The following is a 19,112-nucleotide window of genomic DNA, read 5'->3' on the forward strand; positions in this document are numbered from 1 at the left end:
GCAGGTTCGCATCCCACCAGGCTCAAGGTTGACTCAGCCTTCCATCCTTCCAAGGTAGGTAAAATGAGGACCCAGATTGTTGGGGGCAATAAGATGACTTTGTAATAATGCCGCTTGGGGTGTGTGAAAGCCCTAATAAGCAGGCATATACATAGAATGAAGGCTACTGCTAAGTTTGTAAAGCCGCCCTGAGTCTTCGGAGAAGGGCGGGATATAAATGGAATTAAAATAAAAAATAAAATAAAAAAAATGATCATGGGTCTGCCTGATCCTAGCCCAGGGTTTCCCAACCAGGGGTGCTCGTATCCCGAGGGTGCGAGACGATATTCCAGGGGATGCAAAAACTTGGGTTTTCCAAATTATAGTGTATCTGCATAATTTGTTGCTGTTATTTTGAACTTTTGTAAGAGGTGCGAGAATATATCAGAAGCGTTCCAGGGGCGCGGGGTACAGAAAAGGTTGGGAACCACTGTCCTAATCTAATATTTTCCTGACTTCATCCCACTGGTTTTCTACATCCAAGATGGCATCCCCCTTCACAACCACGTTTTGCCTGCCAGATATGACATGTCTCAGCCCAATACCTCGCACCCCCAGATATATCACCCCAAAAGCAATGACCTGGTCTGGGAATGAATCAAAAGCAGTCCGGACACTTTCAGTAGTCCCAAACTTGGAGGCTTTGTACCGTCGGATGATGTCTTGTAAGGTGGCAGCTACCACAAAGTATTCCTGCTTCAGACGCAGCTCCTTGCCTTCAAAAAACTACCAGATGAAGCAAGAATGTCAGCTTGGTAAGAAAAATGCAAAGTGAGTCTGAGGAGGATCAAAGTCCATTAATGGTAAACGTTTATAATGGTAAATAAATACCTGACTGTAGGCTACATTTTCTTAAATGGCCACGTATAAGCCCTGGTCCCCAAGGCATCTATGACATTATATAAGCAGATAAGAAAAGCAGTTTGGGTATAGTCAAAACCCACAGATTTAGTTTTAGCTACAAGGACAAGGAGAGGCTTGAAGAAAAGGTGGCATTATCTGTTTGATTCCAGTAATTTCCCCCTCCCTTGCAGTGAGCCAGCATGAGGTTGTCCCCTTCATCCAATTGTGAGCCTTTGGCCAGCTATAAACAAATCAAATCTTTATTACAGTCATATATCTATGCCTCGTGAAAAAAAGCATCTTTGGGATATTACAGTCATACATCATCATACAGCTGTACATAAAAATTGGGAGAGGTTGATTGGTGTATTTGTCCCTCTGATGTATTCTGACCCACGGATCATACAATAGATGCCAACTCTGATATCCCGCCAGTATTATCTCATTTCTCTTAAGACTTTCAATTTTCAAAATGAGGTGCAGGTAGTCCTCGACTCACAACAGTTCGTTTAACAACAATTCAAAGTTACAACAACCTCAGAAAAAAATATTTACGACCTTGTCCTCGCACTTAGGATGTTCGTGCAACCCGGTGGTCACATGACTGCAATACAGGTGCTTGGTAACGAGCTCGCTTTTACGACTAGTTGCAGCATCCTGCAGTCCTCTGATCTCACTTTGCAACCTTCCCAGTCGTTTTTTGACAGTCAACTGGGGAATTTGGATTTGCTTAACTGTGTGGTTCACTTAATGACTGCAGTCAAAATTATCACAAAATTGGGCCTGGTCACATGATGCCTCACTTGACAACCGCATCGCTTAGCAACTGAAATTCCAGTTCCAATATCATCGTAAGTGAAGAACTACCACTAATGACTTAAGAAAAGAGTTAGATAAATTATGGGAAAAGAGGGAGGTCAATCAGTGGCTCTTTGTTATTATGGGAACAATAGAAATGTTCTAAATCTCAAAATGCCAGGGCTAGAAGGCAACTGTGTTAAGTGTGCTATGGCCTTCCTGCCCTTCTTGGCATCTTCCTGGAGACCTCTGATTAGTCCTTTGGGGGAGCTGGAAGGCTGGCACAGACAGCCCATTGGTTGGACCTCTCCATGCTGTTACACCTGCAGTAACTTCATTTAATTAGCCTGAAATACTGCATAGACTGGGAGAATGCAGCAAACCCCGATACAGCATCTGAGTCAGAAATGTTGCTGTGTTAATTATTCAGTCATGTCTTGGTGACTTTATAGGCAAGTGCTCTCCGTGCTACCCTGTCAAAGAGAGCTTCTTTCAGTTGTTGGATTAGATTATTTTAATTTAAATTCTGTGTTGGAGAATGGAATGCCAGGTTAATAATCAGAAATTAGGACATTTTCTAGTGGTTAACAGCAGAGTCTGTGTGCAAAATAGGCTAATCAGTGGAAAAATTCACACGGTTGATATATGTCAGAGATTTCAGCTTTACTTTACAAGGAATTTTATGCTTTTTAGTATAAATTGTTATAGGTCCCTTATGAATGTAATTGAATGTAACTGGTAATTTTGCATAAGTCCCTCTCTGTTTCAACTTCCTCTCTACATAGTGAGATAAACTGTGACTACATTGTGGGTTTGTTAGGGGAAGTACTGCAACACTTCCTCTAACGAGTGTTCAATTTCTACATGAAAGTTGTTGATCCATCAGTCTGGAGTCAGAAATCATCTTATATGCTGATGCTACCCAATTATACAACTTGACCCCAGGACCACCAAATGATGCTGTCCTGACCCAATGCCTGGAGGTGGTGGTGGTGTGGATGGGGAGGGACAGGCTCAGGCTTAATTCCAAGAGGAACAGATGCCTTTGTCTATCTTCTGGACCCTCCATATTTCATTATCAATGGAGCAGCATTATGCATGTGAGATAGATGAACAATTAGGTTGTATGTGTGGTCCCTTGGGTCAAAAAGCAGATGATAATTGTGGACAGGAGGATCTCTGTGTGGGTTTATCAAGTGTATCAAGTGTGCCCATTCCTGGACTGGGAGACAGTCACTCACGCCTTGGTCACTTCTTGATTGGTTTACCATAAGGGCTGCCCTTGAAGACCACTCAGAAGCTACAACTGATCCAGAATGCAGTGGGGTGGGCTCTGACAGGTGTGTCACAGTATATGCACATGACACCATTGCTTCATGAGTACATGATTTGCCAGTTGGCTTCTGGGGCAATTCAAGGTGCTGATTATCATTTATAAACCCCCATACAAATGTGCACATTAGCCTGGCTACTGGATATGTCTCCATATGTTTCTGCTCATCTGATCAGGGTTGCTTTGTATCCTATTAAGCAGTGTCATCTGGTGGGGCCTAGGAAGCATTTCTTTACAGGGTTGTCTCCTGCTCTCTGGAATTATATCCCCCTGGATATTCAGACTGTTCCTAACCTTCTGACCTTTCATAAACTGTTTAATCCTGGTTGTTCTCCCAGGCCCTGTGTTAGTTGGTTATGGGCTTGATGACTTAGGCCAGTGATGGTGAACCTTTTAGACACCAAGTGCCCAAAAACCGCCCTGCCAGTCCCCTCTTCGCCCCCCACTACTCTGTCCCCATCGCCCCTGCTTCATCCCCCAACCACAGGGCCACCTACCGCCTCCACGGCCCGCTGTAAATCGCCCAGATGGCCCTGCAGCGCCATGGTGGCCATGCCCTCTGCCCATGCCCCGCAGCAGCATCTGCACACCATGGGGCATGGGGGCAGAGTCTTGTCCCTGCTGCCCAGTGCCATGTCATTGGCTAAGCTGCTCCACGCGGGCCGTGCCCGGGGGCAACTCTCCTCTGGGGGGACTGCTGGTGAGGAGGGAGCCGCAGGGGGAGGCAGGGCTGGGGCAATAGTACGCATGCCCACAGAGAGCGCTCTGAGTGCCACCTCTGGCACATGTTCACCACCACTGACTTAGGCAATCAGCTCTGCAACATGCACAAAAAGAGGCAACTTGCCACCATGTTTGGTTCTGAATGATCAGCAGGGTGCTCACTTAAGAAGTAAACTGGCCACAGCCTTTCATTCCCTCCCACCAGCAGGCAACACTTCACAGTGCTTGGAACTTACGTTATCATTTGGATAGAGGACGCGGGAGATGTTCTCTGCCAAGTTTCTGTCCAGCACGGCTTGGATGTAATCACCAACATTAACTGCACAGGGAGGTTGAAATAAAACATGCACGGCTGTTCAGTATCAGTGGGAGGGGAGAATGGAGAGTTGAAAAAAAAACACAACTTTTTTCCTGTCTACTTAGCGCAGAATTATATTAGGCATGTGCAGGGCTTCTTCTTTCGAAAACAAGATATTTGCTTAGCGTTTAAAGAGTAAATTTGCTGGTGTGAAGTGTTAAGTTTCCTTCCAGCTCCTCAAAAGAAGTCCTTTATCCCAGCTCTTCTCAATCTGGTGTTCTTGAGTTATGTTGGGACGACAACTTCCAGAACTTCCAGCCATTGGTCATACAGAATGGAAATTTGGATGTCCAGGCTGGGGAAGCCTGCTCGTTTCTTTTCAGTCTTCCCTAACCAGAAGTGTTAATATATCAGAGGAAGGAAATGGAAGAGACTGTCTCTTCCCTCTCTTCCTGATGCTGAGCTAATAGACTAGACCAGTGTTTCCCATCTTCAGCCATTTTAAGATGTGTGAACTTCCACTCCCAGAATACCCCACCCAGCATTCCTGGCAGGGATATTCTGGGAGATGAAGTCCACACGTCTTAAAATAGCTAAGGTTGGGAAATACTTTATTAGACCTTCCTCTGCCCCAAGCGCTATCAATTTCCCAAGCATCTCTGCTTCCTTGATTTATCTATTTATTTCTCTCTTTAATTAGTATCTCCAGCTTTCTTCATGAATCCCTAGACCCCAAGAAAATGCTTGGGAGATGTTTCCTAAGGACACTCTGCAAGGAGCAGCTACTCCTCCTATTGCATTTAAGGCAAGATGGAGAGAGCCGTGGGCCTCCAATCGTTGTTAAATACCAATTCCCAGCATTTGACTCTGTGCAGCGGCTGCTCGGAACTGTAGTTCAGCCAGATGAGGAGGACCGATCCCTTGTTCCAGCGGTGTTCTCTTCTCTCCCAAGCTTCCATGTCTCTAGTTGTTTCATACCAACATTGCTAAAGGCAGAAAATAGCCTCTACTCCCCTTAGGAAAGAAAAAACCCTGACAAGAGAGGAGAAAAATAGATCTTTTCCCATTATTAGTCTGACAATATACTAGTTTACAGAAGAGGAACTCAGTTAGAATTCTGTTTTTCACAGCTATCTGCAGGTCAGAAAAATGCTGTATCCTAGCTCAAATCCCTGAAACTCTCCAATCTGTATTTGGGTTTGAGAACTGTTGATCACACTAGGAACTACTGCCACACACTTTAGTGACTAGGTAAAAAAAGCCCTATTTTGTTATAGTAAATTATTATGGGCTATAATCTTCAGTTCTGTCATTGCCAAGGTTCAGTCCTTAAGGAAGGCCACTATGAATAGGCCCATAATGAAAGCATGAAGGTCAATGGAAAATCCTTTCAAAATACAAAATAACCATCCAAAGTATTTGTTTTTACACTAATGCTGCAGATATGAACTCTTCCATTCTTCTCTCGTTGTTTCCAGTGAGGAAACTAACTTCAAACTTTGGCAGTGTGGGCAGAGTGGGCCTTGGTGGCTTGCAAAACTAGGTCTGCCTACACCTGAAGACAGCAATTTCCCCAACATTTCCTCCAGCCAAAGAATGAGAAATCATTGACAATACTTACAGTCACGGAGATTAAAGTCGTTGGGTGCTCGAGCAGACCACAGTCTCATTGTATTAACTGTGTTGTTCATATAACCAGGAATAGGAGTATCATAGGGCAAAGCCAAAACAACCTAAAGACAGAGATTGCCCCAGTTATATTGGGTTTAAAATGGAATGTTATTCTAACATTAGAATATTATAACATTCAGTGGTTCCTGCCTTGTGCAAAAAATAGGATCACATGTCAGTTCAGAAGATTTACTGCTCATGCCCATACACAAAAATTGTCTTCCACAGAACCGGTCCTGAGCACCAAAAAGAATGGGGACCACTGTTCTAAGCTACTTAAGCATTTTAATGAAAACAAAAGGGGTATATATGGATTTTAATCTGAAACAAAGTCTTCCCCTACTTAGATTTTGTGATGCATTTAGATATTAAATCTTATTTACACAAAGAATTTGGGCCACCAGGCATGATTCTCCTCTACAAGATGGCTGCACGTTAGACGTGCTTGGTAGGAATTATCTGCTTAAGTTCCCACAATTAAGCTTGATGGTTGCAGAGAACATTTGAAACTCTCCCACCCCACAACTAACCTGACTGAAATGTGCTTCCCTTCTCCAAGGGACATTACCTGAGTATCAACCCATCTCACACCCGTCTGTGTATGCTCTACTCTTCCATAAAAATGAATAGGAAGCATGTACTCTGGCCGAGCCTTCTCCCAGGGGTTTCCATGTCTTAGCCAATCATCAGCTTCTTCCACCTGCAATGACAAGAGGCCAAGCATTAGAAAGATACTTCAAGCTATGCAGGACAAGAAGAAATAAGCCCATTGGTCTTTGTCTTCTAGATAATTTGCAGCCATATAATTTCATTGACATGATCAGGGATGGAACCTGTATATGGAAAGCACAAATCTCCCATTTCAATCACTGGCTTTTTCAAAAACTCTCTTCAACAGCTAATTGACGCTCATCAGCTGACTATCAATGTACAAAGTTGAGAAAATAGAATTCTCCTCTCCTTGCTCAAGAACAGATAATTTTATTTTCCCTTTGCACTATTGTACATCAATGATCCAACAGAACTTCCTGTCTGTCACCTGAAGCAAGCTGTTGCACTGAAATCAAGAATTAGCCAATGCATGCCATGTTGTAATCCTTTCACCTAAACCCCAGTGATCTACTTGTCAGATTGGTTTTTGTTAATCATTATCTTAACGCACTCCCTAGAAGCCTTTGAAAGAAAGACAGAGCACAAATCTAACCATTTACAGGTTTCCCTCTCTTATTTGCACAATCCAGGAATTCAGACTTTAGTGTAAACGTTCACTCTTTTCTACATAGCTCTTAGAATAAAGATATTCCTTAAAAGAATATTGAGTAGAGCAGGAAATGAATTTGGCTGCAGTATGATGGCACTTGGCATTTTTAACCTATATATATATATATAGGTTAAAAGGTATATAACCTATATACCTTTGTTTTGTTAATGTAACAGTTATAAAATGTCAACATGTTGGAATGAGGTCTTATAATACAAAGCCAAGATATAACCAAATACAGCAACAGATAATAAAAATACTGTGCTATCAAAGGACACTTAGATTAAAATTACAACTTCATTCCAACATGTTGACATTTTAAAACTATTGCATTAACAAAACAAAGGTATTTTTAATATTCCTGAAGGATGTTAACGACTGGATATTCCAGGATTTCAACTAGTACAATTTATTCCTTAATAAACTGCAGTCTTATTAACCTGCAGTTCTTAATTAGATCTTTGATCCTCTAGATCAGACATGTCAAACACAAGGCCCGGGGGCCGGATCTGGCCCGTGAAGTGGTTTCATGTGGCCCATGAAGCCATCCTGGAAACAGTGAGGGAACAGCCCCCACTGCCTTGGCCTTGGCCCAGAGACCCTCCTTCTGCCAGAGACCCTCAGATCTGTCCCACTCCTGCCCAGGCCCCCATAGGCACCCTTGATGCCAACGATGTAGAGTTGGCCAGGCCCACCCAGTAGGCCATACGCACTCTAGCAACGCCCACCCAGTAGGCCACGCCCACCCTGGCCATACCCACCCGCCCCCTTGAGGGCAACTGCAATGCTGATGTGGCCCTCAATGAAATTGAGTTTGACACCCCTGCTCTAGATGGGTGCAACTGCATTCAATGCCCCCGTGTTTCTGTTCATATAGGCATCTTGAATACTTTGATTTTGGAAAGTCCTGAACCTTAAGACTATACCACATAGAACACTTCATGCAACAGAACAGAATTATTTCATTGACTTAGGTGTGAAGCCCTTGCATGTATTTTCCTGCTTATAAACAAAATTCTTGCTTAAGATTTTATCATTGTTGAAATGGCCATTTTTATCCTCCCTTCGTCTATGGTTTGCATCTTTGGTTTTTACGATTAATATGGATTTTTATATTTTATATTGTTTTTACACATATTGTTTTTATCTAATTGTTATGTGGCACCCAGAGTCATTTTGGTGAGATTGGCAGCTATATAAATTTGATTAATAAAAAATACATAAAATCATCTTGGAGACCTAGTCCTGCATTAGGCATGAAAGCCGGGTGGTGGCTTTGGGCCAATCCTTCTCTCTCAGCCCAACATACCTCACAGGGTTGTTGCTGTGGGAAAAACAGGAGGAGGAAGGAGTATTAGGTATGCTTGCTGCCTTGAGTTATTTACAAAAATAATAAAAGCAGGATTAAAAACCAACAAGAATAAAAAGGTTCAGGAAAATATGCATTTCTGTAATCTTCACGTGTCATACGTTAGTTTTCTTGTCCAGTCCTTGGAGTGATAATGTTGGATGGGAAGCACCTCCAAGTGTTTAAGGCTTCGTAGTTACCTGCCATCCTTCTCTGATCTTCTGATTGAAAATGCCATACTCGTAGCGTATTCCATAACCGTAGGCTGCAAGCCCAAGGGTGGCCATTGAATCAAGGAAGCAGGCTATTGAAGGGAAACAAAATTGGGCTCAGCTCCTTGGCAGCATCCACCACACCTCAACACCTCAACATTCAACCAAGGATTTAGGGAGAGGTTCTAGGAAGATCTAATGGGAGTGGGGAGAAATAAGAAGCGATTTTGGGGGATGGAAAAGTTTCAGTGCTGAGAGAAATGTCCCCAGCACAAGCTGAAGGGCAAGAAGTTGGAATCTTCCACCATACACACTTTTCACTGCATTATTAAAAATTCGAAACCAGGATTGAGGGAAGGCACACCTGGATGGCAACATTTTGCCTAAGCCGCATGCTAGGTGCTACTCAGAAAAGAGGGCTAAAACAAGGTAAAAGGGCAGGGCCAAGACAAATCTGAGAAAGAGAGAGAGAGATCATTACACATTTTAGCCCTTCTTTCCAAAAGCATTACAATTGCTCAAACTATTTCCAAATTTGGATGGCAAGTAGAGAAGAAGCTTATCATAAATGCATCATGGGAGTCAGGAAACCCCCCCAATGGCTTGCCTGTCTATCCCTGCTACAATCTTAATTTAAAGGAAGAGCAAGAGTAGGGACAGGTTGTCAATGGACCATTGCTACATCCTAGCAATGATTATGTACAATGTACGGTATGTATGTTTATGCAATGACTGCTTACCTGCTAGCCTGCCAAGACCTCCATTGCCTAGACCAGCATCTTCTTCAATCTCTTCCAGCTCTTCTATGTCCAGCCCTAGCTAAAGAACCACACAGAGACAAATTAAATCCACTCAAAATTGTGCTTCGGTGTTAAAAGTCAGAGAGAGCTGTAAGAGCTATTATAAATATTATATATACTATACACTATACTACTATTGGGGACACGGTGGCTCAGTGGGTTAGGATGCTGAGCTTGTCGATCAGAAGGTCGGCAGTTTGGCGGATCGAATCCCGAGTGCCGCGTAACAGAGTGAGCGCCTGTTACTCGTCCCAGCTTCTGCCAACCTAGCAGTTCGAAAGCACGTAAAAATGCAAGTAGAAAAATAGGGACCACTACAGTGGGAAGGTAACAGCGTTCTGTGCGCCTTTGCCGTCTAGTCATACCGGCCACATGACCACAGAGACGTCCTCGGACAAGCGCTGGCTCTTCGGCTTTGAAATGGAGATGAGCACCGGCCCCTAGAGTTGGAAACAACTAGCACGCATGTGCGGGGGAACTTTTACCTTTACCTTTATACTACTATAAATACAGTTTCAAAATTTGATAAGGAAAAATAAAATAAAGAAGAGAAAGGCTTTTGCCATTAAGGTTCTCCTAGCTTGCTCAATTTTCATAGCATCAGGTTCAGAACCATCGGAGATCTGCACAGGGGTTCTGAAAGAATTCACCACAGTTGGCTAGGATTAAAATGGGAAAATGCTTGTTAGAGAAATGTAGTTTTATTGTGGATTAGTCAAAATTCCACACGGCAATTTAACTCAATTGCATTTATCACTTGCATATTTCCAAACTTTCCTTCTGATCATTGCTTCACATAGTGGTTCATTACTAATAATGGAGTCACTCTGGAGTGCATTCAAACAGGAAAAAAAAATGAAATGTAGACTGGATTTAATTCTTCAACAGATCTACAAAGAATGAGGATATCTGCAAAATCTAAAGCAGTGCTCAGAATTTATTAGGTTTATCATAAAAGAAGAACCATAGCATGGTGCCAATTTGCAACATATATTGCCCTATGTGAGCTAGGAAAGGTTGCCACTTAGAGAAAATGGAGATCATTTACCCTCAATTTAAAGAGAAAGCAATCGTTTTCCAGGAAGGCCTCATTGCAGAAATACTCTATAAACCACAGAAACCTCTTTGGCTATTTGGTGACCAAGACAAGTTCTCATAACTGATTTGCTGTGAACAAGGCATGAAGGTATTCTAACAAAGCTGTTATTAAAAACATTCTCACATACAAGTTCACAGAAAACATTATACCTTTTAGAGCAGAGATGGGTAATATTCTGATGGCCAGATTTACACCTAACATTTTGGGGAGGATGAGGAATATTTTTTGAAGAGTAATATTTTAGAGAACTGAAAGGAGCATTGTTTTTGTTTTACCTGCCCATGGGTATACCCATTCTAGAATTCACATTGGATTTCTCATTTGTTCCCCAAGTGAAAATGACAGGATGTTTTGCTAGCAGTTTTCAGTAATCATGGCTGGTGGGAAATAAGGGCCACAAAAAGAGGATCTAGAAGCCTCCACAGCCTGAGGAAACAGGATGCCTAACCCTGCCTTACAACTATTAAAGAGAGGCTCCAAGTTACGTAAGTGATACAAATAAGAGCAGCATTTGCTCAGAATTAAACTTTAATGCCCAGCATGATTGCATTTCCTCCGACTAGTGGAATCCAGCTGTGATAGAAGATTTTGAAAACACAATTCCAATGCAGGAAAGATTAGATCATAAATGGGGAAAACTATGGAGAAGACATTATTGAAGTTCAACTGAAATCAGCCCTAGCCAGCAAGATCCCTAGCAAGAGATGATAGCAGATCCACCATCAACTGAAAATGTCACATCTGAGTTGGCATGAATCTCATAGGTACTCATCACGGGTTCTTTTTTAAAACACAGCCAATTATATTAACTCAGAACCAAGAGATACATAAAGCCACTGGCTCCTTGGTGGATTCTTTATACCTCCTATAAGATGTTATAGGATAAAACATGGGAAGATGTTTTATTTTGTGATAAAAAGGTAAAGGTAAAGGTTCCCCCGCACATGCGTGCTAGTCGTTTCCGACTCTAGGGGCCGGTGCTCATCTCCGTTTCAAAGCTGAAGAGCCAGCGCTTGTCCAAGGACTTCTCTGTGGTCATGTGGCCGGCATGACTAGACGCCAAAGGCGCATGGAACGCTGTTACCTTCCCACCGTAGTGGTCCCTATTTTTCTACTTGCATTTTTACGTGCTTTCGAACTGCTAGGTTGGCAGAAGCTGGGATGAGTAACAGGTGCTCACTCTGTTACGCGGCACTTGGGATTCGACCCGCCAAACTGCCGACCTTCTGATCGACAAGCTTAACAAATCTATAGGTGAGTGCTTCCTATTACTTTTATCCTATATTCTATTCTTATAACAATTTCTATATTCTATCTATATTACTTCTATTCCTGCCTGGGAATTAAGAGAATTAAGATGCAGATCAAATACATCAGGAAAGTGTTGGTTGATCCAGGGTGCTCAAGAAAATTTTACTTCTTCATGTCTTCCAGCTAGACTATAATCTAGTGAAAACTGGAACACAACCATATCTACATCTCAACTAGACAGATTGCAGAATAGGTGATTTATCAGAGAGAGGGTGCATGGCACCTTCAGAAGGACATGACTGGCAGCTTTCTTTCTTTACCTGATAAATTGCCTCATCACAGGCATTCTGTAGTCCTAGGTTGATCATGGTGTTTTGCAAGGTCCGGCCCATGTAAAATTCCAAGGAAAGGTAGTAGATTCTCTGGGAGAAAAAACAACAACAAGAGTATATAATAAAATCTCACTCAGCCTGGGACTCCTGATTCCATGATTGCAACCTGTTCACATTTGGAGGAACCTAAAGGGAAGGTCCTTCAACAAACAAAACAAAACAAAAAACCCGCCAATGAAACAATGCCTTGGAATGATCTCAATCAATGGAAGCCCAAAGAGTTTAAGTCAAAGGGATGCAGAGCATCTCAGGACCCATTTCAGGGTGCAAAACCTCTTCAGAGGCCAAGTTTCTAAGTTTCACTCAGCTCCTGAGGAGCATGCTGGGGGGGGGGAGGTCTTCTCTAAAAACAATAGTCTATAGGGCTGGGACAATGTTTGAATTGCAATTCAATGTAAGCAATATGCAATCTAGTTAATACGATTACAGCCACGATTCCCTCCTTTGTTGTATTAACTATTACACACAATAATTATCTAATAATCTCTGGAGTCTCCAAGGGTTGCAGCTTTCAAGGTCCGCAAGAAGCCCTGGAGAGGTTCAGGTAACAGATTATGGGGAGTATGTAGTCTTCTCATCCAGAAGCTCTGCAGAACCATTGATATTGGAGCACAATAGTTAGCAGTGGGCTAGATCAGTAAGACAGTACAGGATGGCTTGTTATTCTCCTGGGTGTATTTCAGAATTTCTACGGTCCACTTGAGGACTTGCTTTTTCCCCCCAGGATGGGTACAAAGAATGCTGGACTTTATTTAGAAAGGACACAGATTCACTTGACAATTACCAGATTGTGAAATTGGCTCAAACTCACCTTTGGCCCAGATGATTCTACATCACTTTCAAGGATTAGCCTAGCAAACCCAAAGGTACTTCATTCATTGCCAGCCCTGTGTGTAGCACTCCAAAAGTATTTCCTTAGCGCTAGCTTTCCTTGTTCACTGTTTAGTAAGCAAACATTTTTTTAAAAAAAAACCTCTCAGGAGCCAAATACTCAACAGTAATCTTGCTGTTATGGATTTGGTTGGCTTAACTGAAGTAAATAGCTAGGCCAGGCCTTTTAAAAATATGTGGTTTGATCAAACTTAATTTTCTTAAATGTGTAGGTGTCCTGAAGATTCAGTTCAAAGATGACAGATGAAAGACAAGGACGAGCCCTTTGCATCCCCCAATATAGATTTTGAAATAAAATAAGGAACTTGTTGTTGTTGTGTAGTTGTGAAGTCATGTCCGACCCATCGTGACCCCATGGACAACGTTCCTCCAGGCCTTCCTGTCCTCCACCATCTTCTGGAGTCCATTTAGGCTCACGCCTACTGCTTCAGTCACTCCATCCAGCCACCTCATTCTCTGTCATCCCCTTCTTCTATTGTCCTCAATCTTTCCCGGCATTAGGCTCTTCTCCAGCGAGTCCTTCCTTCTCATTAGGTGGCCAAAGTATTTGAGTTTCAACTTCATGATCTGGCCTTCTAAAGAGCATTCAGGGTTGATCTCCCCTAGGACTGACCGGTTTGATCGCCTTGCAGTCCAAGGGACTCACAGGAGTCTTCTCCAGCACCGTAGTTCAAAGGCCTCAATTCTTTGGCGCTCAGCCTTTCTTATGGTCCAGCTTTCACTGCCATACATTGCAACTGGGAAGACCATAGCCCTGACTCTACGCACTTTTATTGGCAGGGTGATGTCTCTGCTTTTTAGTGTGCTGTCTAGATTTGCCATGGCTTTCCTCCCCAGGAGCAAGCGTCTTTTAATTTCTTGGCTGCAGTCCCCATCTGCGGTGATCTTGGAGCCCAGGAAAATAAAATCTGTCACTACCTCCATTTCTTCCCCATCTATTTGCCAGGAATTGAGAGGACCGGATGCCATGAACTTAACCTCCCCATAAAACCAAGGTGAACTCTCCTCCTCAAAACAATCTTAGTTCCACACAGTACGTGATATAATCTCACCTTCTTTCCCTTTTTGCCTTAACAATTTTTGACCTCAGTCCACCCAGAACCTGCTGAATGACTATCAGTATATGGTTTGGTTGTATATTAGGAACTAGGAAAGTACGGAATCAGTCCAAAATCTGCATTTTAATTCTGAGGGTAAATTTGCTAAAGCCAATTTCAAATACACTGTTTATCTATGTATACCCTGCTGTATTGTATGTACATTGGCTCTCCTTGCATTCACTAAAGCAGGGCTTTTCAACCAGTGGTACGGGTACCACCTGTGGTACATTGGCACCTGGCAGGTGGTACGCGACCATCCTAGAAAAGTGGTAGTGGGGGAGGGGAATGAGCTGAACCAGTGGCAGCACCGCACAAGCCTGAGCGATAGATGGCTGGAGCTGCAGGGCTGTCAGGGCTCAACGAAAGCGCCAGGATCAGTGCCAGGCTCCAACTGGAGCTCAGTGCTGATCCTGGTGTTTCTGCTGAGCCCAGAAGAAGCGCCGATCAGCTGGAATGTTGCAGCATCTCCAGAGTCTTGTGATTTACATTCAGATTCTTTGGCAACTGAGTCATATTTATGACGGTCACAGTGTCCCAGGGTCATGTGAAGTGACCAAAACCTGCTGCAATCACCCAGCAGATGGGGGGAATAAAAACCAAACACCCCCCCATCCCACCAGTCCTCAACGGAAATGCTCACAACAATGAAAACCTTGGATAGGCGGAAGAGCGCCGCCGGGTGGGCAGGCAGGTATCTTGCTTGGCTGTGGCTTTGGGGGGCACTTTTTTCAGTGCCATTGTAACTTTGAACAGTCACTAAGCGAACTGTTGTAAGTCGAGGACTACCTGTACTTTATCACTTTTTGGGGGGGGTATCAAGTTTTTGACACCTTGCTAGATGACCGGTGGTACTTGGATGTTGCCATATCCTAAAAGTGGTACAATGGGTGAAAAGGTTGAAAAGCCCTGCACTAAAGAGTGGCATCAACACTTAACCTGATGAAAAAGGAGCAGCAGCTTTGCTTCCTGCTACAGAAACATCCTTTTCTGGCATATATATAAATAAATTATGACAAAGGATACATTCCTGCCTTATTTTTTTCCTTCTAGGTATGCCATGTCGTGTGTGATATTATCATTTTTGTAAAAAAAATACAAGTAATAACACGTTCTTTGTTTTGAAGGATGAATTCCTTTGATCACTTAGGCAAGGAAGGAAAACAAAAAGCTTAGAGTAACCGTGTTCTCTATCAGCTAAACAGATAAGGAATTTCCATCTACATGGGAATCTCATTTAATCAGATTGAGTTCATCTAATATGATTAAACAAGCAAACAAACAAACAGGCACTTACACTAGCCAGATAGGTACTTCTAAGAAATTCACAAGAAATGACTTGTTCTTCTCAAAAAAAAAAAAGCTATTCAAACATATTCTGTTTCTGAATGTGTGTCTTTTTCTAGTTACCAGCCTTTGCAGTCACTCCCAACCCCAGTTGAGATGAAACTGCAACTCCCAGAATTCCTGGCCAATAGGGCCAAAGCTGCAAGCTACTTTCAGTTGTAAACCCGCCACACTAAGGGGACCCCAGGCTATTGCTAAGCACATTGATTTGTGCTTTAGATTGTAAGCCGCCCTGAGTCTTCGGAGAAGGGCGGGATATAAATGGGATTAAAAAAATAAAATACTATCTTTTAAAAGTCTTCTAATCTGGTGGACATTAGATGTTTGAAACATGACTGATTTATTGATTCTGTCTTGTATGAGGAACTCTTTTTTCCTTTCCAAAGCTTGGGAAGGAAAATGCTTATTTGCCTTCTCCAACGCTCATTTTCAAATCTCATTTTATTGATTTGGGTCAAGGTTCTTCTTCCTTCTAAATATCAACAGAGAGGACTCATATTGTCACTTACAGAACATGGTCCCACAGAACATTTTCCATGCTGAATGAAGACTTACATAAAATGCTTGACCATTTATGCTAACCAATGAATTTTTTGCTTTCCAATCTCTCTCACTTTATTTGTCTCACCTTGGGGTCCTTTTCATAGTAGTACTGCTGGGTGCGGATCCACCTGCCCACCAGGTGATCCCGTACAGTGTGGGCCAGGGCAAAGTAGTAGTCACGAGGGGTGGCTACATTGCGGTCCTTGACAAGGGTAAAATGTAGATGTCGGTTAAAGCCCTTTTTCAGCTCGGCCACATTCTCCACTCCAACAATGCCACGAATGCTGATCTGTTTACGCTTCTCCTGGTCAGTGAGGGGCCGAGACATGGCTGCCAAGGCTGTGGTCTGGAGAAAAAGAGCAGGAAGATTTTAATCTGATCTGCTTTCAGCACCAACAGAGCACTGACCTCGGGTCCTGCAGCCAGCTTCTCTCCTCCTCTTGTAGGTTCTGCTCGAAGGGAGGAGTTTAATGCTAACAGTGTTCAGCTTTAAGCAGGCCTCCAAAGCTGAATCACAGCCTCTCTCCAAAGAGGTGTGTGTGTGTGTGTGTGTGTGTGTGTGTGTGTGTGTGAGAGAGAGAGAGAGAGAGAGAGAGAGAGAGAGAGAGAGAGAGAGAGAGAGAGAGAGAGAAGAAACTATCCACCCCAAAGGTCTATTCCTCCAAAATAGAAAGAATCCTGAATTCTGGTTATAACACTAGAGAGAGATTGTAGGACAGGATGTACGCTATATACATACAAAAAATGAGCAGTTTGGGACAACAATATCAGTTTCTCTTCTTTCTATCGAGGAACAATGTTATAGAAGTCCTTGGTTGCAGCTTTAGGTAGTGCAATCCGGAAGCAAGTTGTCCATTTTGGAGAAGAAAGAGCAATGTCAGAGGGAAGGGTAAATGCTGCCCAAACTGCAACTCCTGGCACGCCAAGCCAGCAAGATCAACTTTGCAGCTGGTGGAAGTTATAGTCCAGAATATCCAGTAGACAGCAGGTTGGGGAGAAGCTAAGATAGTGGGATAATTTTCTGTCTGTTGCTTACAGAAAAGGATCAGAGAAAAGGTCTGATTTCTTTGTTTTTTGGCATTAAACCAAGAGACAGCTTACATAGGAAGAGCCATTACTTAAACTAAAATGTTAAACTGGGTGTAACTTACTAGGAAGAGATCCCTGTTAGTCTGTGATGGCCAATAATCAGAAGGAAAACTGAAATCTGAAAAAGGCATTTTTTTCAGATTAATATATTTTGTGAAAAGGCATTAGCTATTGTGAGCTGCATCACATTTCACCAGAAGCATACAGTGGCTAAACTGATAAGAGATATATATTAAAGTGAGGGAGAGGAAGACAAAGTGGTTATGCTAGTGCAAGTTAAACACAGGTGGCAGATTACAAGTGCCACATTTTCCATATAATTAGAAAGTGTTAACACTTTCTTAGGTGAAATCTGATATATGCAACTTCAACAACGATAATGCAACAAAGATCAGTTCCCAGGAAGGACCTATTAAACAGGTTAACACCCCAAATCAAGGCTTATTAACTTTTTTTGCGCCGTGGACTCCATTGAGAGTTTCATGAAAGTTAAGGATCCCTTCTCAGAAGAACATATTTAAATGCATAAAATGTCAGGGCATTTTCATCTGCTAAGATATTCCATTACAGACATCAATATCCCTTGGGGAAAAAGAAACTTTTAAGAGCAAAATCAAGCTTGAGAGTGCAGAACTCTCATACATCAAAGTTTATGCCTTTGAAAAAAAAAGTTAGTCCAAAAAATGCTACGAGTGTCCTTTTGGTAACATATGTTCATTTTGTGGTCTGGTGTGGGGCAACACTATTGCAGCATAAACATCACAAGAGGCACACTCAAATTTACTGAAAGTGCATCTCAGCCAGGAGGGTATGTTATTTAATTGTAGATTTTCCTTTTTCAATTGGATGCCCTCCACGTATATTATACTACAACTCCTTTCATCCCCAACTACCATGAACAGTAATGGCAAAAATTGTTAAAAATGTAAAAACTGCAAACAAACAAACAAACCCCGGCTTAAAAGCCGATTTGCAGATACATGGCATACAACAAAATCAGCAGATGATTTAGATTTGAAAAATTCAAACTAAAGCTAGCTTGACCAGTTTATGGATCAGCCCCCCCTCCCACCACCCCTGCATAAGGAACATAGAAGCACAGTATGCTCCTTCTAAGTACATATGTTCAGAAATAACATTTTATTTTTTTGCCAAATTCAATTGGTACTGCAGCCATATAAACCATATCACCAGTTATATCCAATTAGAAGATTAACCTGACTACTGAAAGGCCTAGACCAGAGCAGTATTTTTTCAACCTTGGTCACTTTAAAATATCTGGCCTTTTATTCCCAGTATTCCCCTGGCAGCCTAGCATTAAGATTCACACATCTTAAAATGATCAGGGTTGAGAAAGACTGGCTTAGAAAATTCACATAATATGCTAATTCTGTATAGTTTTAACCTTACTGTGATTCTTCATAACTTTGCAGACTGGGCATCTGAACTGAAGGTTCAGGGCATTTGCTTACTCAGAAAATTGGCTAGAAAAGTCACTTCCACCAAGTTCAATGAGATATATTTCCCAGCAAGGATGTATAGAATATTTGTAGCCTCTTACTGGTAAAAAAAAATGCTGTGGACTCCATCCTAGGGCAAAACCTCTTTTTACTTTATATATATATCTCCTCCAGAAGCTCAAGGTGCTGCACATAATTTCTTGTAATTTTATACAGTGCACCTATAACATCTGGTGGGCCAAGAAACTACCCCATAAGCAAGTGGAAATTTTGAACTCATTTCTCCCCTATCCTAGACCAAACACTATGACAGGATTCTCAAATGCCACTAAGCAATACTTTATTTCACCACGAACTGCTATATAGGCCACAACTTGGTGGATATGCTCAAGCTAAACCACCAGTTGGAAAAGCACAACGATTCAGGCCACACATTCTGATCCAAAAGAAAAATCAAACACATTACGGACTAGTTTCTACTGCGGAAGAGCGTTTTCATTTTCTTACTGCGGAGGGGTGAACGCTGCACGTCGTATTTACGTGTCACTTGTGAGCAGTGAGTTTCCTAACTCGCCGACTTCCGACTTGGAGGAAGCGGCAGCGTGAGAAAGCGGTCA

General features: G+C 42.4%; 1 protein-coding gene across 2 annotated transcripts in view; it reads right to left on the minus strand.

Annotated features, from left to right (window-relative positions):
• The window catches only part of PYGL (glycogen phosphorylase L), a 37,028-nt gene that overhangs the window by 17,538 nt on the left and 378 nt on the right, over positions 1-19,112 (minus strand). Inside the window, exons 1-9 of one of the 2 annotated variants that reach the window (XM_081314613.1) lie at positions 19,003-19,086; positions 16,032-16,292; positions 11,997-12,098; positions 9,267-9,345; positions 8,515-8,618; positions 6,274-6,405; positions 5,656-5,767; positions 3,973-4,055; positions 622-765 (exon numbers count right to left, since the gene is read on the minus strand). In XM_081314613.1, the coding sequence (XP_081170739.1) occupies positions 622-765; positions 3,973-4,055; positions 5,656-5,767; positions 6,274-6,405; positions 8,515-8,618; positions 9,267-9,345; positions 11,997-12,098; positions 16,032-16,274 (999 nt within the window). In that variant the 5' untranslated portion in view covers positions 16,275-16,292; positions 19,003-19,086. Of the gene's footprint in view, positions 1-621; positions 766-3,972; positions 4,056-5,655; positions 5,768-6,273; positions 6,406-8,514; positions 8,619-9,266; positions 9,346-11,996; positions 12,099-16,031; positions 16,293-19,002; positions 19,087-19,112 lie in introns of those variants that run through there. The other variant, XM_081314612.1, reaches the window with a different exon arrangement.

Source organism: Vipera berus (assembly GCF_964194415.1).
Source record: "Vipera berus genome assembly, chromosome: 1".
Classification (NCBI taxonomy): domain Eukaryota; kingdom Metazoa; phylum Chordata; class Lepidosauria; order Squamata; family Viperidae; genus Vipera; species Vipera berus.